This window comes from Emys orbicularis, chromosome 20 (genome assembly GCF_028017835.1).
Source record: "Emys orbicularis isolate rEmyOrb1 chromosome 20, rEmyOrb1.hap1, whole genome shotgun sequence".
Lineage (NCBI taxonomy): Eukaryota > Metazoa > Chordata > Testudines > Emydidae > Emys > Emys orbicularis.
The window spans coordinates 23,602,185-23,621,313 of NC_088702.1; the positions used below are offsets into that span (position 1 = coordinate 23,602,185).

At 59.2% G+C, this 19,129-nt stretch overlaps 1 protein-coding gene across 2 annotated transcripts; it reads right to left on the reverse strand.

The window, feature by feature from the left end:
• Window positions 1-2,486: 2,486 nt before the first annotated feature.
• On the reverse strand, window positions 2,487-12,842 carry LOC135892671 (guanylate-binding protein 1-like). 2 transcript variants are annotated; one of them, XM_065420464.1, is made up of 9 exons: window positions 12,747-12,842; window positions 10,104-10,213; window positions 9,490-9,692; window positions 8,872-9,114; window positions 7,384-7,664; window positions 5,334-5,546; window positions 4,604-4,706; window positions 4,290-4,483; window positions 2,487-3,148 (listed from the first exon to the last, which is right to left on the reverse strand). In XM_065420464.1, exons 1-9 carry the CDS (start codon window positions 12,825-12,827, stop codon window positions 2,933-2,935), a joined length of 1,644 nt encoding a protein of 547 aa, XP_065276536.1. In that variant the 5' UTR covers window positions 12,828-12,842; the 3' UTR covers window positions 2,487-2,932. The 2 variants fall into 2 exon arrangements, with proteins under 2 accessions (XP_065276536.1, XP_065276537.1); XM_065420465.1 differs by having other exon boundaries at window positions 8,872-9,103; window positions 9,479-9,692.
• Between the last annotated feature and the right edge of the window lie 6,287 nt (window positions 12,843-19,129).

Consider the following 19,129-nt stretch of genomic DNA (forward strand, 5'->3'; position numbering starts at 1 on the left):
GGGAGTGGGGGCTGGTGGTTAGAGCAGGGAGGGCTGGGAGCCAGGACTCCTGGGTTCTTGCCCCAGCTCTGGGAGGGGAGTGGGGCCTGGTGGTTAGAGCAGGGGGCTGGGAGCCAGGACTCCTGGGTTCTCTCCCAGCTCTGGGAGTGGGGTCTAGTGGTTAGAGCAGGGGGAAGTGAGGCTGGGAGCCAGGTTCCTGGGTTCTCTCCCCGGCTCTGGGAGGGCAGTGGGGTCTAGCGGGTTAGAGCAGGGGGGGCTGGGAGCCAGGACTCCTGGGTTCTCTCCCCAGCTCTGGGAGGGGAGTGGGGTCGAGTGGTTAGAGCAGGGGGGGCTGGGAGCCAGGACTTCTGGGTTCTCTCTCCAGCTCTGGGAGGGGAGTGGGGACTGATGGTTAGAGCAGGGGGGCTGGGAGCCAGCACTCCTGGGTTCTCTCCCTGGCTCTGGGAGGGGAGGGGGGCTGGTGGTTAGAGCAAGGGGGGCTGGGAGCCAGGACTCCTGGGTTCTCTCCCTGGCTCTGGGAGGGGAGGGGGGCTGGTGGTTAGAGCAGCGGGGGCTGGGAGCCAGGACTCCTGGGTTCTCTCCCTGGCTCTGGGAGGGGAGGGGGGCTGGTGGTTAGAGCAGGGGGGGCTGGGAGCCAGGACTCCTGGGTTCTCTCTCCAGCTCTGGGAGGGGAGTGGGGTCTAGCGGGTTAGAGCAGCAGGGGCTGGGATCTGTCATCAGCATTTTGAAGCTTTCTCCACAGACATGAGGGCTAGAAATGTCCTTTTTCTTTAAGGCTGAAACCATCCCAGAGCCACCTGACTTCAGGAGCTGGGGCTTTAAGGGAAATGATAATTATCATGAGACTCACGAGAGTCGGCATCACTGCAAACCTCTCCGAGCTGGTGACCCCGGCTGAGCCTGCAGCTGCCCAGCTGGTGGGGATGATCCCGCAGGCACAGGGGGAGCAGGTCAGAGCCCTTGCGGCCTGTGTCTCTATCCTGATACAGGGGATGTTTAACCCCGTGTTTGCCACGCCAGGTTTCCAGACATGGCGGCAGCTGTTGGCAGTACAGGGGCCATGACACACAGCACAGCAGTTCCGAGTGCACCCACAGGAAGGCATCACTGCAAAGAATCCTGCTGCTCTCTGCTTAGGGGGCAGAGCTGAGCCCCAGCGTGCTGGCGGGTCTGGCATCAGGCCATGTCCATCAGCCGAGCGCAGCGTGGCTGTGTCCCCTTCCCCAGGCACCGCTGGTCAAGGGCTGGACGGGTCTGGGCGGGGGCATTCTGGAGAGCACGGGGGTGACGGGAACTCCAGCTCTGACCTGGGACATGGTGGGCCAGGGTGCACGGCTCCTTGCCTCCCAGCAGGCACCCTCCTCCCAGCCCACAAGCCCGTACCCGGCTCCTGGAATGTGCCAGCCCCACTGAGGGCACTGGCAGGCAGGGGCCACCCCTGTGTCCTTGGGCCCCGAGCTGGTCCAGACTCCAGACACGGTAACGAGCAGGCCCCCGATGGCCAGCCGCGGAGGCTGCACCGGGGGGCTCACAGCAGCCAGGGCACTGCAGAGACCACGGCTGCCCCGGGCACCACGACTGGAGTCACTGGCGAACTGTCCACCGACGCCCCCACCAGGCAGCGCCCACGGCTCAGCTTCCACTTCCTCTTCCTGGGGGTTACGTAGGCAGATGTCTAACAGCCGGGACGCCCCTTACAGGCCCCGGGAGCCCCGATATCACCCCACTCTGCATCGGCGACCCGGCAAGAAAGGGCCGGGCCGGGTGGCTCTGGCTGGGCTGCCGTTCCCGGCTGTGGAATCCAAACAGATGGATGCACAAGAGGCACCGGACCTGAGAACGGGCCCATGGTACCGATGCCCCTCAACCAACCAACAGCCGCCTGCTCTCCCAGCCCTGGGCTCTCCTCCCCCTCCCAGCTCTGCCACCCAGCGTGGGTGTCTACTCCCAACCCCGTCCCGCACTAACCACTGCACCCCACTCCCCTCCCAGAGCTGGGGAGAACCCGGGACTCCTGGCTCCCAGCCCCCCTGCTCTAACCACCAGCCCCCACTCCCCTCCCAGAGCTCGGAGAGAACCCAGGAGTCCTGGCTCCCAGCTCCCCTGCTCTAACCACCAGACTCCGCTCCCCTCCCAGATCTGGAGAGAGAACCCAGGAGTCCTGGCTCCCAACCCCATCCCACACTAACCACTACACCCCACTTCCCTCTCAGAGCCAGGGAGCGAACCCAGGAGTCCTGGCTCCCAGCCCCCCTGCTGTAACTACTAGACACCCCGCTGCTTAAAATTCTCACCGCGCTGACCCTGCCTTGACAGCGAGAAGTTCAGGGCAGCCAAGGCAGGTTCACGGCTCATCCCAGCACGCAGGCGTCCCTCATGTTTCGTTCAGGGGCGGCGATTCATGTCCCCAGAGAGCAGCAAAGAGACCCAGACACGTTATAAGGGAGGTTCGTGGGGACATTTATTTAATTGCAGAGTTTAAAGCCAACCAGCTACGAGGCAAGGAGAGAGGCACCCTCCCCCCACACCAGCTCCCACCCCTCAGCCTGGGGCTGGGGAGGTACCCGGGGCAGAAGGCTGCCTCAGCTCCAGGTGTGGGCAGCATTTCACTCCCCCTGGGGGTGACGTTCTGGTGGCCACATCACCTGGGTCGTGCCCACAGCTCAGGCCAATGGGCCCAATCATCCCGGGATCCCTCTCCAACAGCACCTGTGCACCTTGAGGTAGCACGTCTCCCTCCCTGCAAGGCCTTGTGGGGGAGATTTTCCTTCCTGACCCCGCCAGTGGGGGGCCAGCCCCAGCCAGGAAGCAAGGAGGTTGGGAGCCTTTGCTGGACGTTAAAGCTGCTTGCCGGTGGAGTGTCCTGTGGCGGGGGGTTCCGCAGGTGAACGGGCGCTGGGGTACAGAGGCAAGTGGGCGGCCGGGGACCCCATCAGAACATGCGCCGGACGAAGTTGGTGGCGACCCTGGCGACCTTGCCGACGATGCCAGGTAGCATGAGGGTGGCCACGTCGGTCAGCATCCCCAGCGCCGATTGGATCCACGACGGCTTCCGGATCTCCTCATTCTGCTGCTGCAGGTGCCGGATCTGGTTCTCCAGGCGTCCGGCCTCCTCCCGGAACCCCTCCTTCAGCAGGGCCTCCTGCTCCTGGGGGGCAGCGAGAGCGTGAGGGGGATCCCCAGCCCGCCCCACGGTACATCCCCCACCCCACAGGCAGGGAGAGGTCACGGTGTGACGAATTGGGACTGTTCTTAATGTGGTCTTTGAATGCTGAGTGGGGAGGTTGGCTGGGACGGTCTGCATTGGGGGATGGGAGACTGGCCGTGAGGGAGAATACCTGAGCATGTAACGTGAGAACCCAAGAAGGGGTCGGAGGCCAGGTGACACCTCTGCCCGGGAAACTGAACAAAGGCTGTGGGAGGGGTCGCTGAAGGCAGAGTTTCAGGAGCTGGCTGGTGGAATGGCTGGGAGGCAGATGGGGCTCTGACCACCCAAGGGGGCTGGGGTGCCCCTGGGACCTCAAGATGGACCTAACTGGGGGGGGGTCCTGTTGTCTGTGCCTGCAAGACCTGTCTTGGACTGTGTTCCTGTCGTCTAAATGAACCTGCTGCTTTACTGGCTGGCTGAGAGTCATGGTGAATCGCAGGAAGCCGGGGGGGCAGGGCCTTGTGTCCCCCCACACTCCATGACACACAACAACAGCGTGGGGCTGGCCTGGGGGGAATGGGGGCCCAGGGCAGGGGGGCCAGAGTGTGTTTGTCCCTGCCGCCCCCTCCTGGAGGGGATGAATCCTGCTGTGTGTGTGCACGCGCCGTTCCCCACACTGCGCCCCCCAGCAATCCCATCTTGGGGGGATCCGCCGCACGGGCCATCTAGCCTGGTATCCCACCCTGACAGCCATTTGCTAGCGCCCTGGCTGCCCCACACACGGGAGTCCCACCCCTGGGCAGGCAGAGGCCGGTGGCAGGGGCGCCCTTGCCCAGGCTGTGCCCATCCGCAGGGCTGTCCCTAGGCGGGTGCGGGGCCCAAATACCCCCCCTGCCCTAAGCCCCACCCCACCTCTTCCTGCCCCCTCCCTGCTCCCATTCTGCCCTGCCCCCTCCTCTCCCAATTAATGCCAGGAGCCGTCAAAATGGGGCAGAGCAGAGCTGCTACCAGCCCCTGCGTCACCCAGGCCCCACATCCCCCTGAAGCGAGGGGGCCCCCCAAAGCACAGGGCCAGGGTCGACCGCAGCAGGTCTGCCCATCCATCCCCCGCAGCGCCAAGCACCCGCGGCCCCCCCGGTACCTTCAGTTTCTGATCCATCATCTTGCCCTGCTCCTCCAGCAGCTTCTTCCTCTCGTCCTCCAGCTTCGTCTCCAGCTGCCGCAGGTTCTCCTGGTAGCTGCGGTCCTGGTCCTCCAGCTTCTGCTGCAACTCAGCCTCCTTCTGCTTCAGGACCTGCTGCTCCCGCTCGGCCGCCTCGGCCCGGGCTCGCTCGGCTGGCACGGGGAGAGAGAGGTGGGTCAGCATGGGGAGGGCCATGGTGACTCTGCCCACCAGGGCTGCAGCCCAGGCACCTTCTCCCCCGCCCCAGCGGCGTGATGTCCCCACAGTGGTACCTGCCATCTCCTTCTCCTTCTCCGTCAGGGCCTCGTCCGTCTGCAGGATGGACTGGGCCACAGCCTCCTTGGACTGGAGGAACTCCTGCAGCGCCGCATCGGCCTGGGGATGGAGAGTGGGAGCCACTGGGTCAGGGGGGTTTGTCGCATGGAGCCAGATCCAGGTCGGGATTCTGGATCATGGCACCGGAGAGTAACGGGACTGGCTGGCTTGGAGGGGGGTGGGTGCTGGGACGCAGGGCCTTTCCCCTCTAGAGGGCACAGGCCCTGATCCGGCCTCAGGGCAGGGAATGGCTGGCTCAGGTGGGCAGGGGCTGGGACATGGGGCCTTTCCCCTCTAGGGGGCGCCAGTTCCCATCCAGCCCCAGAGTCAGCATTTGGTTTCCACTCGACACCCTCGGCGCCTGTTCCGGATGAGCTGGGGACTGAACCCGGTTTTTAACAGGACAAACGGCCTCATCACCCAGGCACTAACCGGGCCCCCCCCAGCAGCCCCAGCAGAGTGGCCAAGGGCTGGAGGGGCCACGGGAACCAGACACCCCGGCACGTTGGCAGTCAGGAGGGCTGTGAGGGTGGGGTCGGCTCACACCCTGATGCTGCCCCCGCTCTGGGAAGGATCCAGGAACTGCCCAGGTGAGGGAAGCTGGTGCCTGGTTCTCAGCAGGGCTTCCCGGGCTGCACAATGAGGGGGCACAAAGACACACAGAGCCGGGCACCAGCCCTCTCCTACCTTTACCCCCTTCCCCGGCACCTGCCGGTATCTCTCCACCATGCGCTGCCGGTCGTCCAGGAAGCGCTGGTAGCCCCCGGGCACTGAGTAGACCCCCGCGCCGATCCGGTCATCCAGCTCCTGCGACAGCTCCATCAGGGCGGCCCTGCAGCGGTCCGAGGACGCCACCTCATTGCGCCGGCAGAGCTCCTGCTTCTGCTCCTCCAGGCGGCGCTGCCAGGTTGGGCACAGACAGGGGAGGCATGAGCCAGGGTGGGGGGGCTGCAGATGGGGTGGGGGTACGAGCCATGACAGGGCCTGAATGGGGCAGGACTGTGAGCCGATCCACATGTGTCTGGGGCTGGAGATTGGGCCGGGTCCCCTTGGCCTGGCATCTCGGGTCCCCAGCTAAGCAAGGCCGAGTGTGACACTGCCCCCCATATTCTTCAGTGATATGATGGTGATACGAGTCTGGCATCATTTTGGTGTATTTTATGCAAGTTCAGGCACGTGCCGTGTCATTGGAAAAGGGAGGATTTGCTGAATACCGTTATCCTAGGTGTGTGTGTGGAGCATTTTTGTATGTGAAGTTACGAATACTGACCATGTGTCTGTATTTCGAACGTCGTTACACCTGGGGAACGCCCACTGGACACCATGTTTTCAGTCTAGATAGCGGGTGGGGAATGGCCTGTTCAGGGCAATGGGCCATTAGGAAAGAACACCAGGCCTTAGGAGAAGCTCATCTCCCACCTGGGGAGCCTCCCTGAGAACCCCACACACAGCCTGTGAGTGACGCTGCTGTGACGCTACAGGGACATGCGATGAGACCACATGACTCCAGCCTCCATCTTGGGGTGTCAGTATTTTCCCACAACCCCGTCTGGGAACCAGGCTTCGGAACAAAGGGCTCCCGCCAGATGCTAAAGCTGTATGAAGTGGGGAGTGACGTCACCTGGGGTTCTTCGCTCCCCACCCAAAGAGACCCCTGGAAACACCCGAGGAACAAAGACTGACCGGGGGGAAGTGCTGGCCCCAGGCTAAAGGGATTTCTAGTCTGTGTATGGAACACCCGGGGGTTCCAAGCTGTCAGCGAGGGCAGCTTGTCCCTTAAGGATCTGCAGCTGGCTTGGATCATCCATCAGGGAGAGAATCTCCTAGTTCATATCCTGTCTTTCTAGTATCTTAAACTTAGTTTGCATTTTTTGTTTATTTGCTAGGTAATCTCCTTTGCTCGCTATCCCTTATAATCATTTAAAATCGATCTTTTCTAGGTAATAAACTTGGTTTTGCTTTATCTAAACCAGGGCGTTGGAGTGACGTGTGCGGGAATCATCACTCAGGGGCAAAGGCTGTTGCATATTCCTCTCCACATTGAGGGAGGGGGCAAATGTGATGAGCTTGCACTGTACAGTGCAAGACGGTGTAATTTCGGGTTTATGCTCCAGAGGGGGGGGTGCCTGAGGAGCTGGGAGTAGCCTGCCCCTGCAGGTGCTGGTCAGAGAGCCTGCGTGTAACTGCAGCTGGCAGGGCCGGCTCTAGGCACCAGCCCCCAAGGAACCAGGTGCCTGGGGCAGCAAATCTGAAGGGGCGGCGCTCCGTCCGTGCTTGGGGCGGCGCTCCGGCCGTGCTTGGGGCGGCGCTCCGGCCGTGCTCGGGGCGGCACTCCGACTTATTTTTTTTCCCCCTTCTTCAGCGGCAGCTTTTTCATTTTTTCTTCTTCAGCAGCACTGCTGCGGCCGCTCTTTTGTTTGCTTCGCCACTTGGGGCGGCAAAAAAGGTAGAGCCGGCCCTGGCAGCTGGGTGTGTCCCGCTGTGTGATGCTGGGGGAAGTGCAGCTGGAGGACTTTGCAGCTTGTCACAGCAGAACGGTGTGAGAGGGAGCCCAGGCTGGTGGGTCAGCGGGCTCTGTGGTACCCCAGTTCCAGGTGGCTCCCCAGGGGGAACCCGTCACACTGGGGCTGGGAGATTCCCCATGGAAGGGGGTCAGGGTGCAGGGGACCCCCATCCCCCCCATCCCACAGAGGGGCAGCTATCCCATAACCCCCGGGGCCGGCGTGAGGGGCCGTACCATGAGCTCCCCTTGGAAGCGGCGGTCGTCATCCTTGAAGGCGCGCGCCATGAACGCCCGCAGCGCCTCCCGCTCGCACTGGGCGTGCAGCTCCAGCAGCTCCTGCACGGTCTCCGTGGGCAGCGCCGCCCGCCGCTCCAGCTGCTCCTCGTAGACAGCCACGGCCTCCCCCACCGCCGCCGAGTTCTCGATCTGCGCCAGGGCCAGCACCGCGCTCTCCATGCAGGGCACCGCCCCGCTGCGGATGGCGTCCACGTAGGTCACCGCCAGGTTCCCCAGCACTGCCGGAGGGGCAGGGTCAGCGCCAGGTTCCCCAGCGCGGCCGGAGGGGCAGGGTCAGCGCCAGGTTCCCCAGCGCGGCCGGAGGGGCAGGGTCAGCGCCAGGTTCCCCAGTGCGGCCGGAGGGGCAGGGTCAGCGCCAGGGGGCCCAGCACGGCCGGAGGGGGCAGGGTCCGCGCCAGGGGGCCCAGCACGGCCAGAAGGAGGCAGGGTCAGCGCCAGGGGGCCCAGTGCGGCCGGAGGGGGCAGGGTCAGCACCAGGGGGCCCAACGCGGCCGGAGGGGGCAGGGGCAGCGCCAGGGGGCCCAGCGCGGCCCCTCCCACACTCTGCAGGACTCCTCCCTACTCCCTGCCCCTCCTTGCAGGACAGACACCGAGCCTAGGATGTGCCCCCTCCCCCACCCCGGATGCACCCTAAAACCCCCTCTCCATGAGCAATTGGTGCCTCGTTTCCCGGTGGGATGCGCCCGGCCCCCCCCAGGCGGGGGCCCTGCTCTGCCTCTCTCTGCAGAGAAATGGCTCAGGGCCCTACCAAATTCACAGTCAATTTCACAGCCATAGGATTTGAAAATTGGTCAATTTCACGTTTTCAGATGATTAAATCTGAAATTTCAGCTTTGTCACCGGGGGCCCTGACCCCACCGGGACTGTGCGGGGGTCAGAGCTGCACTCTGAAGGCAGCAGCCGCAGGAGGTTCCTGGAGGTGGACGTGGGTCTGATCCCCCCCCCCCCCCCCCCAGCAGCTGTGCAGGAGATGGACAAGTCCTGTCCCCCCTGCCCTGCCGGAGCACGGGGGGCTCTTTGCTGGGGTGTTCCTAGGAACAAGGGGACATCAGATTTCACGGGGAAGGGCTTATTTCACAGTCCATGACACATTTTTCATGGTTGTGCAATTGGTAGGGTCCCAGCAATGGCCCTTCGGGACACGGGCGTCCCTCCCCGGGGAGACGCGCCCGCCCTGCTATCTAGGCCTCTCCTCATCTCCCCTGGGATCCACTGACCAGATCTGCTGTCGGGCTTTATTCCACCCCTCAATGATTTTCCAGCAGCCCTTCTAACCGCGCACCCCAGAGCTGGGCGCAGGCTCCAGCGCTGACCCCACCAGTGGCGGCCACAGGGGACCCCCTTCCAGCTCGGTTTGTCCCGCCCAGCACCCCATGAGCCACGTTGACCCCAGTGTCCCCCGGCCCAAGGGCTACCGACACTCACTGGCCCCGGTCACCACGTGGCCGCCCGGGATGGTCTTGGGCTTCGACGTCTCCCAGACGTGGCGGCAGAACTGGGCCACCTGCTGCCGGAACTCGGGCTCCAGCTCGTCCTCCCGCAGCTCCTCCAGCCGGGCCAGGTCCCTCCTGCCGGCCGGCTGGACGAAGACGAAGCATTTCCGGGCTGGGAAGAACTGGCGGATGCACTCGCGGGGCAGGTTGAAGAGCTGGGCTCGCTGGCTGCTGCCTGGGGAGGAGACGGGAGCTGGACAGCAGCCCTGCGCCGACATGCAGCTGCTTCAGGGGGGCAGCACGGCGACTGTTGGACAGATTCCCCTGGGGGGGAAGAGACCCCGATATCCACAGGGGATTGAGGGGAGCCGGGGAACTGTCCAAGTTGCAATGTGGCCAGGACAGCAAACACCCCAACTCCCAGGGACCAGTAACCCCCGCAAGGTGTCAACAGCTTGGGTTTCTGTCTTGAGCAAAAGTCACCCCCTCTGCAAGCACAGCGTGCCCTAGTGCACCCTGGGGCCAGCCCTGACAGCCAGGGGAGAGGCCCCACACCCCCTGCATCCCAGTGCCCCTTAGAGCTGCACTGGGGCCAGCACCGCTCCCCTACCTGTCTTTAGTTTCAGGCCATTCTCCAGGTACTCGTCCTCGGTGATCTTCCGCCCGTCCAGCTCCAGCTGCAGCGTGAAATCCCGCACGGCCCACACGAAGGCCGGGAAGAACCGCACGAACTCGGCCGAATCCTCCCCCACCTGCCGGCTGCCCCTGCCCGCCGCCTTCACCTTGATGCGCTCCGTCAGCTCCGTCACGTAGCTGGAGGCTGGCTAAGGAACCAGAAGTGTGGCGCCCCCTGAAAGAGGGGGTCCTGTTCCCTCAGAGCCTCCCCTCCCCGCCTGCGACAGGGGCTCAGAACGAACAAGGGGAAGGGGAGGATAGTCCATCATAACCCTCAGAAGCAGGGGTCGAATCCACCACCTCCAGGGTCCAGAGCAGCCCCCTACAGCACTGGAGCTGAAGAAGCAACTCTGCCAGCTGGTGGCAGTAGTGGGTTGTTATCCCATCATGCAGAGCGGCCACTAGAGGGGGCCGTGGTGCACACCCCGCGCTGAGGGTCACGATTTCACTGGGGGTGAAGCGTTTGGAGGGAACCGCGAGGCCCTTCCCTGGGGATATGGGGCCCCCCAAGCCCCCAGACCCGGCTCCCCGGCCCGCAGGCAAGGATACTGCAGCTGGTCCATGGCCTGCTGGTTGATGGTGCCCAGGCTGTTATAGACCAGGGTGCTGCTGAGTAGCACGGCCAGTGCGAAGATCCACACGTCGTTCTTCGCGTCGCCCTGGAACGACACCCACCGTCACCGTCCTGAGCGCGTCTCAGCTGCAGAGCTCACAGCCCATCACAGAGCATGGCAGGATCGCCAACCCCACGGCACAGATGGGGAAACTGAGGCACAGGGGAGGGTTGGCCAGGGGGATCAGCCCCCAGGTCTCCAGAGTCCCACCCCAGGCCACAGTGAATTCCCGTTCCTGGAGCTCGGAGCGTATGACATTATCTGATTATAATATAACATCTCATTGAAGTCTGGCCCACAGCCAGAAAGGGTTACGCATCCCGCAGGCCAGTTGACCCAGAGTAACCTGGAGAGGCAGGTGAGGACAGGTTGCAAATGATCATTCAATGCTAGTGAGGATAGAACTTCGAAGTGCAAAGGTGGATTGTTAGAAATTGGAGGTAATTACTCCCTAGATACGTTTACTTCTATCTATTAGATGCTAACCCTGTAACCAGCCAGCTCCTGTCTATTCCCCGCGCTACTGCTGCACAGATCAAAAGGGAAGGCTGACTTTTAGGAGAACCTTGCAGTAGTGGCATTGTTTATGTGTCTCTTTAAAGTCTGTGGTAAACTGTCTATGAACTGCTGAATGGCCAAATGCCCTTGTGTGAATGACCAGGATATTGGGGAGACAAGGAGTTAGCTCCGAAGTCTTGTTCACCCAGGACTGAATGCCCAAGAGGCTGCTGGAGCTGGAGCTGATCCTGTTTATCGCAGGTCTGCTTAAGGTTTCATGCAGGGGAAGCCTGAGCTATAAGGATTGAGATCCAGTCACTGGCTGGAGTCACCCTAAGCATGGACATTGGACTGTAACCTCTGGACTATTTCTAAAAGGACATTTTGGCAACTACAGGCTCACCTCTGCTATGTGTCTGAACCTCAAGAATTGAATTCAAGTCTGTCTGTATATTGATCTTTTAACCAACACTCTCTCTCTTCTGTTTTTTAATACATTTGAGTTTAGTTCACAAGGATTGGCTCTAAGCGTGATTCTGGGCTCAGATCTAAGTTATACATGGACCTGAGCACGTGGCTGGTCCTTGGGGGTGGGTGGAACCTTTTCTTTTACAGGATGAAACAAGAGTTTCAGAAATCATCGTGTTTTGACGTGGGTACCTGGACGGGGGCTGGACGCTGGGCACTTTAAGGGAACTGCCTTGTTCAGATTTCTGAGCAACCAGGGAGGTACTACAGAAGCTGTTTTGGTAAATCTAAGTATTGGAATATCCACCAGCTTTGGGGTTTGTCTGCCCCGTTCTGTTTGCAGTTCACCCTGATTGAGTGACCTCAGCTGGCTCCCACGGGCACCATTGTCACAGAGAGTCACTCTTTGGGGTTGGGGTATTTCCCCCCACACACCCTGTGAAATCCCCAGCTCCCGGAGGCACGGGAGGGGGCGGGAGCGCTAGTTGCTCCCCTTTTACTGAAGTAAGTTTCCAACCCATGTGGCTGCATTAAAGCTTTGGGAAGGCGACACCTCCCCGCCCCACGGGGTTCAGCTGCAGCGGCCCCCACTGCAGGGCGCGGGGTTTCCAGCTGCTCTCGTGCATTTTTCGGGTCCCAACTTTATTTTGCCTTTTGGTGGCTGGCGTTACTGGCCCTTCCAGCTTATCGGTTGTGTCTGAGCCCCACCTCCAGAGCAAATGTATTTATCGTCACACTTCTTCTGGCAGGCGGGGTGGGGAAACTGAGTCCCAGCTCACACCGGGGGTCTGTGGAGCAGGGATATGAACCCGGCTCTCCGGAATGCCAGCCCTGCCCCTATCGCTACAGCGGGTCAGGAAATTGGCACTGGAGAACACTGAATCATTGATACCAAAATCACAAGCAAAACAGGGTCGCTTCAGGCAAATTTCCCAACTTGAAAAATTATTGGGAAAAAAGTTTCAGAATTGTAGAAATGGCCCAACTGACCGTTTGTCTAACCGGAAACTTTCCATTTCTCAAGGTAAAATCACATCTCATTGCCAATGTTTTGGTAAATTTGGACCAAGTTAAGAAAGAAAAAAAAAAGTAGACAACCAAAATGAAATGTCTGAAAATTATCCAAGTTTTTTGCGTGACCTGGACCCAGACACGTTTACGATTTTCAAGCCATGATACTTTCCCCCCCCCATTTTGACTTTTCATCATGATTCGGGACAGGGAACATTTTCAATATTTCAACAGTTCTCCCTGGGCGGGACAAGTGTTTCCAGCCGCACCCCTGGGCCTCCCTTCCCAGCCCCGCCACGGCATCCCCAGGCGTGCCGGCGTTGGCACTGCCCCCTTCAGAGGGCATCAGCCCCACATCAGACAGCGCCTCCTTCCCCTACATGGGGCTCGCTGAGTCTGTCCCTTAGCAGTGGGAGCTCCTTAAATACCCCATCCCCTTTCCCAGCATGCCTTGCCCTGAATTACAATGCCCAGCATCCCCTGGGAACTACAAGTCCCAGAAGCCCCTGGGAACTGCAAGGGGCGTTCCATCCCAAGGGGCATTCCATCCTGCTCTGCAAATTGGCTGATTCTCATACGCTGCCCCCCCACACACACTCACCTTCTCCACGTCGCCCAGCCCCTCGGTGTCCAGCAGCACCAGGGTGTGGCCGGCCCGGCGGGGGTGGGGCAGGCACCACATCCAGATGCCCTTGGTGTGCGACTGGATGGTGGAGCCCAGCGAGAACCCTGGGGAGAGAGGGATGGAGCTGGGACAGTCACAGAGTGAGGGAACCCAGGAGTCCTGGCTCCCACCCACCCCTGCTCTGACCCACTAGACCCCACTCCCCTGCCAGGACCATTGAGAGAACTCAGGAGTCCTGGCGCCCGGGGGCAGGGCTCACGTCTCTCACCTGTTCTCTTGCTGGCCAGTTTGTTCATGAGGTAGGACTTGCCGGTGCGGTACAGCCCGGCGATGCCCACCACCACCACGGGCTGGGAGATCTCCGCCAGCACCTGCAGCGCCTCCTGCTGCACCCACAGCTCCCCCGCCGGGCTGTTCTCGATCAGGCAGATGGGGGCCGGCATGGGGATCTCCATCGCGCTGGGGGGGCGGCCTGCGGGACACAGAGCGGGGAGGTGGGGTGAGACATGGGGGGTGTCCCGGAGTCCCCGGGCGATGCTCTGGAACTGCTCCCCACAAAGCCAGTCAGGACTTTGGGGAGCCTCCTCTCCCTCGGAGCAGACTGTCTTCAGGGCAAGGAGCTCACACGGCTTCACCTCCTGGGCTGACCTTGGAGCATTCAGCATATGCCCCTCCGTGCGCTTCCCACAGCGAGTCCACCCAGGCAGGGTCCTGGGGGGGGCAGAGGTCCTGCCCCCCCACTTTGCAGTCAGACGTGACTCTCAGCCAGCCAGTAAAACAGAGGTTTATTAGATGACAGGAACATGGTCTAAAACAGAGCTTGTAGGGACAGAGAACAGGACCCCTCGGCCGGGTCCATTCTGGGGCCCAGCGAGCCAGACACCCCCGTCTGCCCTCACTCCCCGTCCCCAGCCAGCTCCAAACTGAAACCCCCTCCAGCCCCTCCTTTCTGGCCTTTGTCTCTTTCCCGGGCCAGGAGGTCACCTGACCTCTTTGTTCACCTTTAGCTATTTCCTTGCAGGGGGGAAGGGCCCTGGCCATTTGTTGCCAGGGAGATGGTCTACACTACGAGTTTAGGTCGACTTTAGCTGCGTTAAGTCGACTTAAGCCTGGACACGTTTACACGACGAAGCCCTTTCTTTCGACTTAAAGGGCCCTTTAAACCGGTTTCTTTACACCACCTCGACGAGGGGATTAGCGATAAAATCGGCCTTATGGGGGTCGGAATTGGGTAGTGAGGACGGAATTCGACGTTATTGGCCTCCGGGAGCTATCCCACAGTGCTTCATTGTGACCGCTCTGGACAGCACTCTCATCTCAGATGCACTGGCCAGGTAGACAGGAAAAGCCCCGCGAACGTTTGAATTTCATTTCCTGTTTGCTCAGCGTGGAGAGCACAGGTGACCATGCAGAGCTCATCAGCACAGGTAACCGTGATGGAGTCCCAGTCCCAGTCCCAGGATCGCAAAAGAGCTCCAGCCTGGACCGAACGGGAGGTACGGGATCTAATCGCCATCTGGGGAGATGAATCAGTGCTGGCCGAACTCCGAAACAGTAAAAGAAATGGCAAAACATTAGAAAAGGTCTCCAAGGCCATGAAGGACAGAGGCCATAACAGGGACGCACAGCAGTGCCGCGTGAAAATTAAGGAGCTAAGGCAAGCCTACCACAAAGCCAGAGACGCAAACGGAAGGTCCGGGGCTGAGCCGCAAACATGCCGCTACTACGCGGAGCTGCATGCCATTCTAGGGGGTGCAGCCACCAGTAGCCCAAGCATGTGCTATCAGTCCCTCGCTGGAGACAGGGAAGCGGGTTCGGCGGACGAGGAAGATGAGGATGGAGAGAACATCACAGATAGCTCACAGCAGCAAGGAAGCGGAGAAACCAGTTTCCCCAACAGCCAGGATATGTTTGTCACCCTGGACCTGGAACCAGTAACCCCCGAACTCACCCAAGACCCTGTGGGCACACAGGGGACCTCTGGTGAGTGTACCTTTGTAAATATTACACATGGTTTAAAAACAAGCGTGTTTAATGATTAATGATTAATTTGCCCTGGCAATCGCGGCCAGTACAGCTACTGGAAAAGTCTGTTAACGTGTATGGGGATGGAGCGGAAATCCTCCAGGGACATCTCCAGAAAGCTCTCCTTCATGTACTCCCAAAGCCTTTGCAAAAGGTTTCTGGGGAGGGCTGCCTTATCCCGTCCGCCATGGTAGGACACTTTACCACGCCAGGCCAGTAGCACGTAGTCTGGAATCATTGCATAACAAAGCATGGCATCGTATGGTCCCGGTGTTTGCTGGCATGCAGACAACATCCATTCCTTATCGCTCTTTGTTATCCTCAGGAGAGTGATATCATTCATGGTCACCTGGTTGAAATGGGGCGATTTTATTAAGGGGACATTCAGAGGTGCCCCTTCCTGCTCTGCTGAACAGAAATATTCCCCGCTGTTAACCACGCGGTGGGGGGGAGGGGTGAAGTGACCATCCCAGAGAATTGGGTGTGTGGGGGAGGGGAGTTAGTTGGGTTTGTGCTGCATGTTAAACCTGAAACCGCAGCCCCTCCTTTTACATTGCAAACCCATTTTAAATGGCCAACCCAACGGGTGCTTGGTATGGTTAATGAGAGCAGTACTGTTTTAAACCATCCCCACTTGTTAACAAGGTTAAAAAAGCCAAAAGACTGTGTCTTACCATGGCTGCCTGCAAGCTGAAATCTGTGGCCTGGCACTGCGTGAGTGATCTCTCACACCAAACCGGCAGGCCCTCAATATAAGAGGAAAAATGCGACCTTGTAACGAAAGCACATGTGCTGTGTGATGTGAACAGCAAAATCTAACGTGAAAGAGTGTACCCATTGTTCTCTAAAATGTATCTTTTTTAAACAACTCTCCCTTCTCCTCCACCAGCTGCAAATGTTTCACCTTCACAGAGGCTAGTGAATATTCGAAGAAGGAAGCGAAGGACGCGTGATGAAATGTTTACTGAACTACAGACTGCCTCCCACGCTGACAGAGCACAGCAGAATGCGTGGAGGCAGTCAATGACTGATTTTAGAAAAGCCCAATATGAGCGAGAGGAGAGGTGGCGGGCTGAAACGCGGGCTGAAGAGGAGAAGTCGCGTGCTCAAGAGGAGAAGTTGCGTGCTGAAACGCGGGCTGAAGAGCAGAAGTGGCATCAACTTGTACTCATAAAGCAAGAGTCGATGCTCCGGCTGCTGGAGCATCAAAGTGATATGCTCCTGCGTATGGTTGAGCTGCAGGAAAGGCAGCAGGAGCAGAGACCGCCGCTACAGCCCCTCTGTAACCAACAGCAGGAGCAGAGACCGCCGCTACAGCCCCTCTGTAACCAACAGCAGGAGCAGAGACCGCTGCTACAGCCCCTCTGTAACCAACAGCAGGAGCAGAGACCGCCGCTACAGCCCCTCTGTAACCACCAGCCCTCCTCCCCAAGTCCCATTGCCTCTTCACCCAGACGCCCAAGAACACGGTGGGGGGGCCTCCGGCCACCCAATCACTCCACCCTAGATGATTTCCACAGCAATAAGTTTTAAAGTTTTAAAGTGCAGTGTGTCCTTTTCCTTCCCTTCTCCCCCACCCATCCCGGGCTACCTTTGCAATTATCCCCCTAGTTGTGTGCTGCTTCCCTCCTCCCCCACCCATCCCGGGCTACCTTTGCAATTATCCCCCTAGTTGTGTGCTGAATTAATAAAGAATGCATGAATGTGAGGTAACAATGACTTTATTGCCTCTGCAAGTGGTGCTTGAAGAGGGGAGGGTAGGGGAGGTTGGGGTGCTTGGTTTACAGGGTAGTAGAGTTAACCGGGTGGGTGGGGGGGCTGCGATTTCATCAAGGAGAAACAAACAGAAGTTTCACACTGTATCCTGGCCAGTCACAAAACTAGTTTTCAAAGCCTCTCTGATGCGCACCGCGCTCTGCTGTGCTGCTCTAACCGACCTGGTGTCTGGCTGCGCATAATCAGCGGCCAGGCGATTTGCCTCTACCTCCCACCCCGCCATAAATGTCTCCCCCTTACTCTCACAGATATTGTGGAGCGCACAGCAAGCAGCAATAACAATGGGGATATTCTTTTCGCTAAGGTCTGAGCGAGTCAGTAAGCTGCGCCAGTGCGCTTTTAAACGTCCAAATGCACATTCCACCACCATTCGGCACTTGCTCAGCCTGTAGTTGAACAGGTCCTGACTCCTGTCCAGGCTGCCTGTGTATGGCTTCATGAGCCATGGCATTAAGGGGTAGGCTGGGTCCCCAAGGATCACGATAGGCATTTCAACATCCCCAATGGTTATTTTCTGGTCCGGGAAGAAAGTCCCTTCCTCCAGCTTTCGAAACAGAAGAGAGTGCCTGAAGACGCGAGCATCATGTACCCTTCCCAGCCAGCCCACGTTGATGTCGGTGAAACGTCCCTTGTGATCCACCAGGGCTTGCAGCAGCATTGAAAAGTACCCCTTGCGGTTTATGTACTCGGTGGCTTGGTGCGCCGGTGCCAAGATAGGGATATGGGTTCCGTCTATCGCCCCACCACAGTTTGGGAATCCCATTGCAGCAAAGCCATCCACTATGTCCTGCACGTTTCCCAGAGTCACTACCCTTGATATCACCAGGTCTCTCATTGCCCTGGCAACTTGGATCACAGCAGCCCCCACAGTAGATTTGCCCACTCCAAATTGATTCCCGACTGACCGGTAGCTGTCTGGCGTTGCAAGCTTCCACAGGGCTATCGCCACTTGCTTCTCAACTGTGAGGGCTGCTCTCATCCTGGTATTCTGGCGCTTCAGGGCAGGGGAAAGCAAGTCACAAAGTTCCATGAAAGTGCCCTTACGCATGCGAAAGTTTCGCAGCCACTGGGAATCGTCCCAGACCTGCAACACGATGCGGTCCCACCAGTCTGTGCTTGTTTCCCGGGCCCAGAATCGGCGTTCCATGGCATGAACCTGCCCCAGTAACACCATGATTTGCACATTGCTGGGGCCTGTGCCTTGTGAGAGGTCCATGTCAATTTCCTCATCACTATCGTCGCCGCGCTGCAATCGCCTCCTCCTCCTCAGCTGGTCCTCCTGGTTTTGCTTTGGCATGTCCAGGCTCTGCATATACTCCAGGACAATGCGCGTGGTGTTCATAGTGCTCATAATTGCCGCGGTGATCTGAGCGGGCTCCATGATCCCAGTGCTATGGCGTCTGGGCTGAAAAAAGGCGCGAAACTAGTATCTAAAGACCAGGGGAAGAAGGGAGGGAGGGAGGGAGGGGCGGGCGACTGACGACATGGCGTACAGGTACAGGGAATTAAAATCAAGAAAGGTGGCTGTGCATCAGGGAGAAATACAAACAACTGTCACACAGAATGCCCCCCCCCCCAGAGATTGAACTCCTAAGCCTGGGTTTAGCGGGCCGTTGATTTGACGGAGGGAGGGGGGAAGGAAATGAATACAGAACAAATCTATTTTTTACATCTTAAGACGACAGTGCAGCATGACTGATAGCCCTCGGCATTTTCTGGGTGCTTGGCAGCCAATACTTGGCAGCAAATAGTATACTACGACTGGTAACCATCATTGTCCAACGAGGACGGTTAAAGGCAAGGGGTTGCTGCTGTGTAGCAATGTAGCCCCACGTGTGCCAGCCACATGTCTGCCAGCACCCAGATCGCCCTCGGCCTTTTCTGGGTGCTTAGCAGACAATACTTGGCAGCAAATAGTATACTACGACTGGTAACCATCATTGTCCAACGAGGACGGTTAAAGGCAAGGGGTTGCTGCTGTACAGTAGCCAGAAGGATCGGTAAAGGCGCTCAGGCTACAATAATCTATGAGCATTTCAGGCAACCTCTAAAATTACTTGCTTTCAGACCTGAGGAAAGCTCTTCTTGCAGATCTGCTGAGCACCCAGATCGCCCTCGGCCTCTTCTGGATGCTCAGCAGACAATACTGACAGGACGGTTACCAGTCGTAATAAACTATCTACTGCCAAAAGGCAAGGGGCTGGTGCAATGCAGCCCTACGGCTGCCAGCCCCACAGCTACCAGCATCCCGAGCGCCGATGAAGGCTACCAGTCATGCTGCACCGTCTACCGCCAAAAGGCAGTTAGCAGCTGCTGCTGTGTAGCAATGCAGTCCCACGTTTGCCGGCACCCGGAAGACATATGGTGACGGTAAGCTGAGCTGAGCGGGCTCCATGCTTGGCGTGGTATGTTGTCTGCACAGGTAACCCAGGTAAAAAGGCGCGAATCTATTGTCTGCCATTGCTGTGACGGCGGGGGAGGGGCGTGACGCAATGTACCCAGAACCCCCCGCGGCACTGCTTTGCATCATTCGGGCATTGCGATCTCAACCCATAATT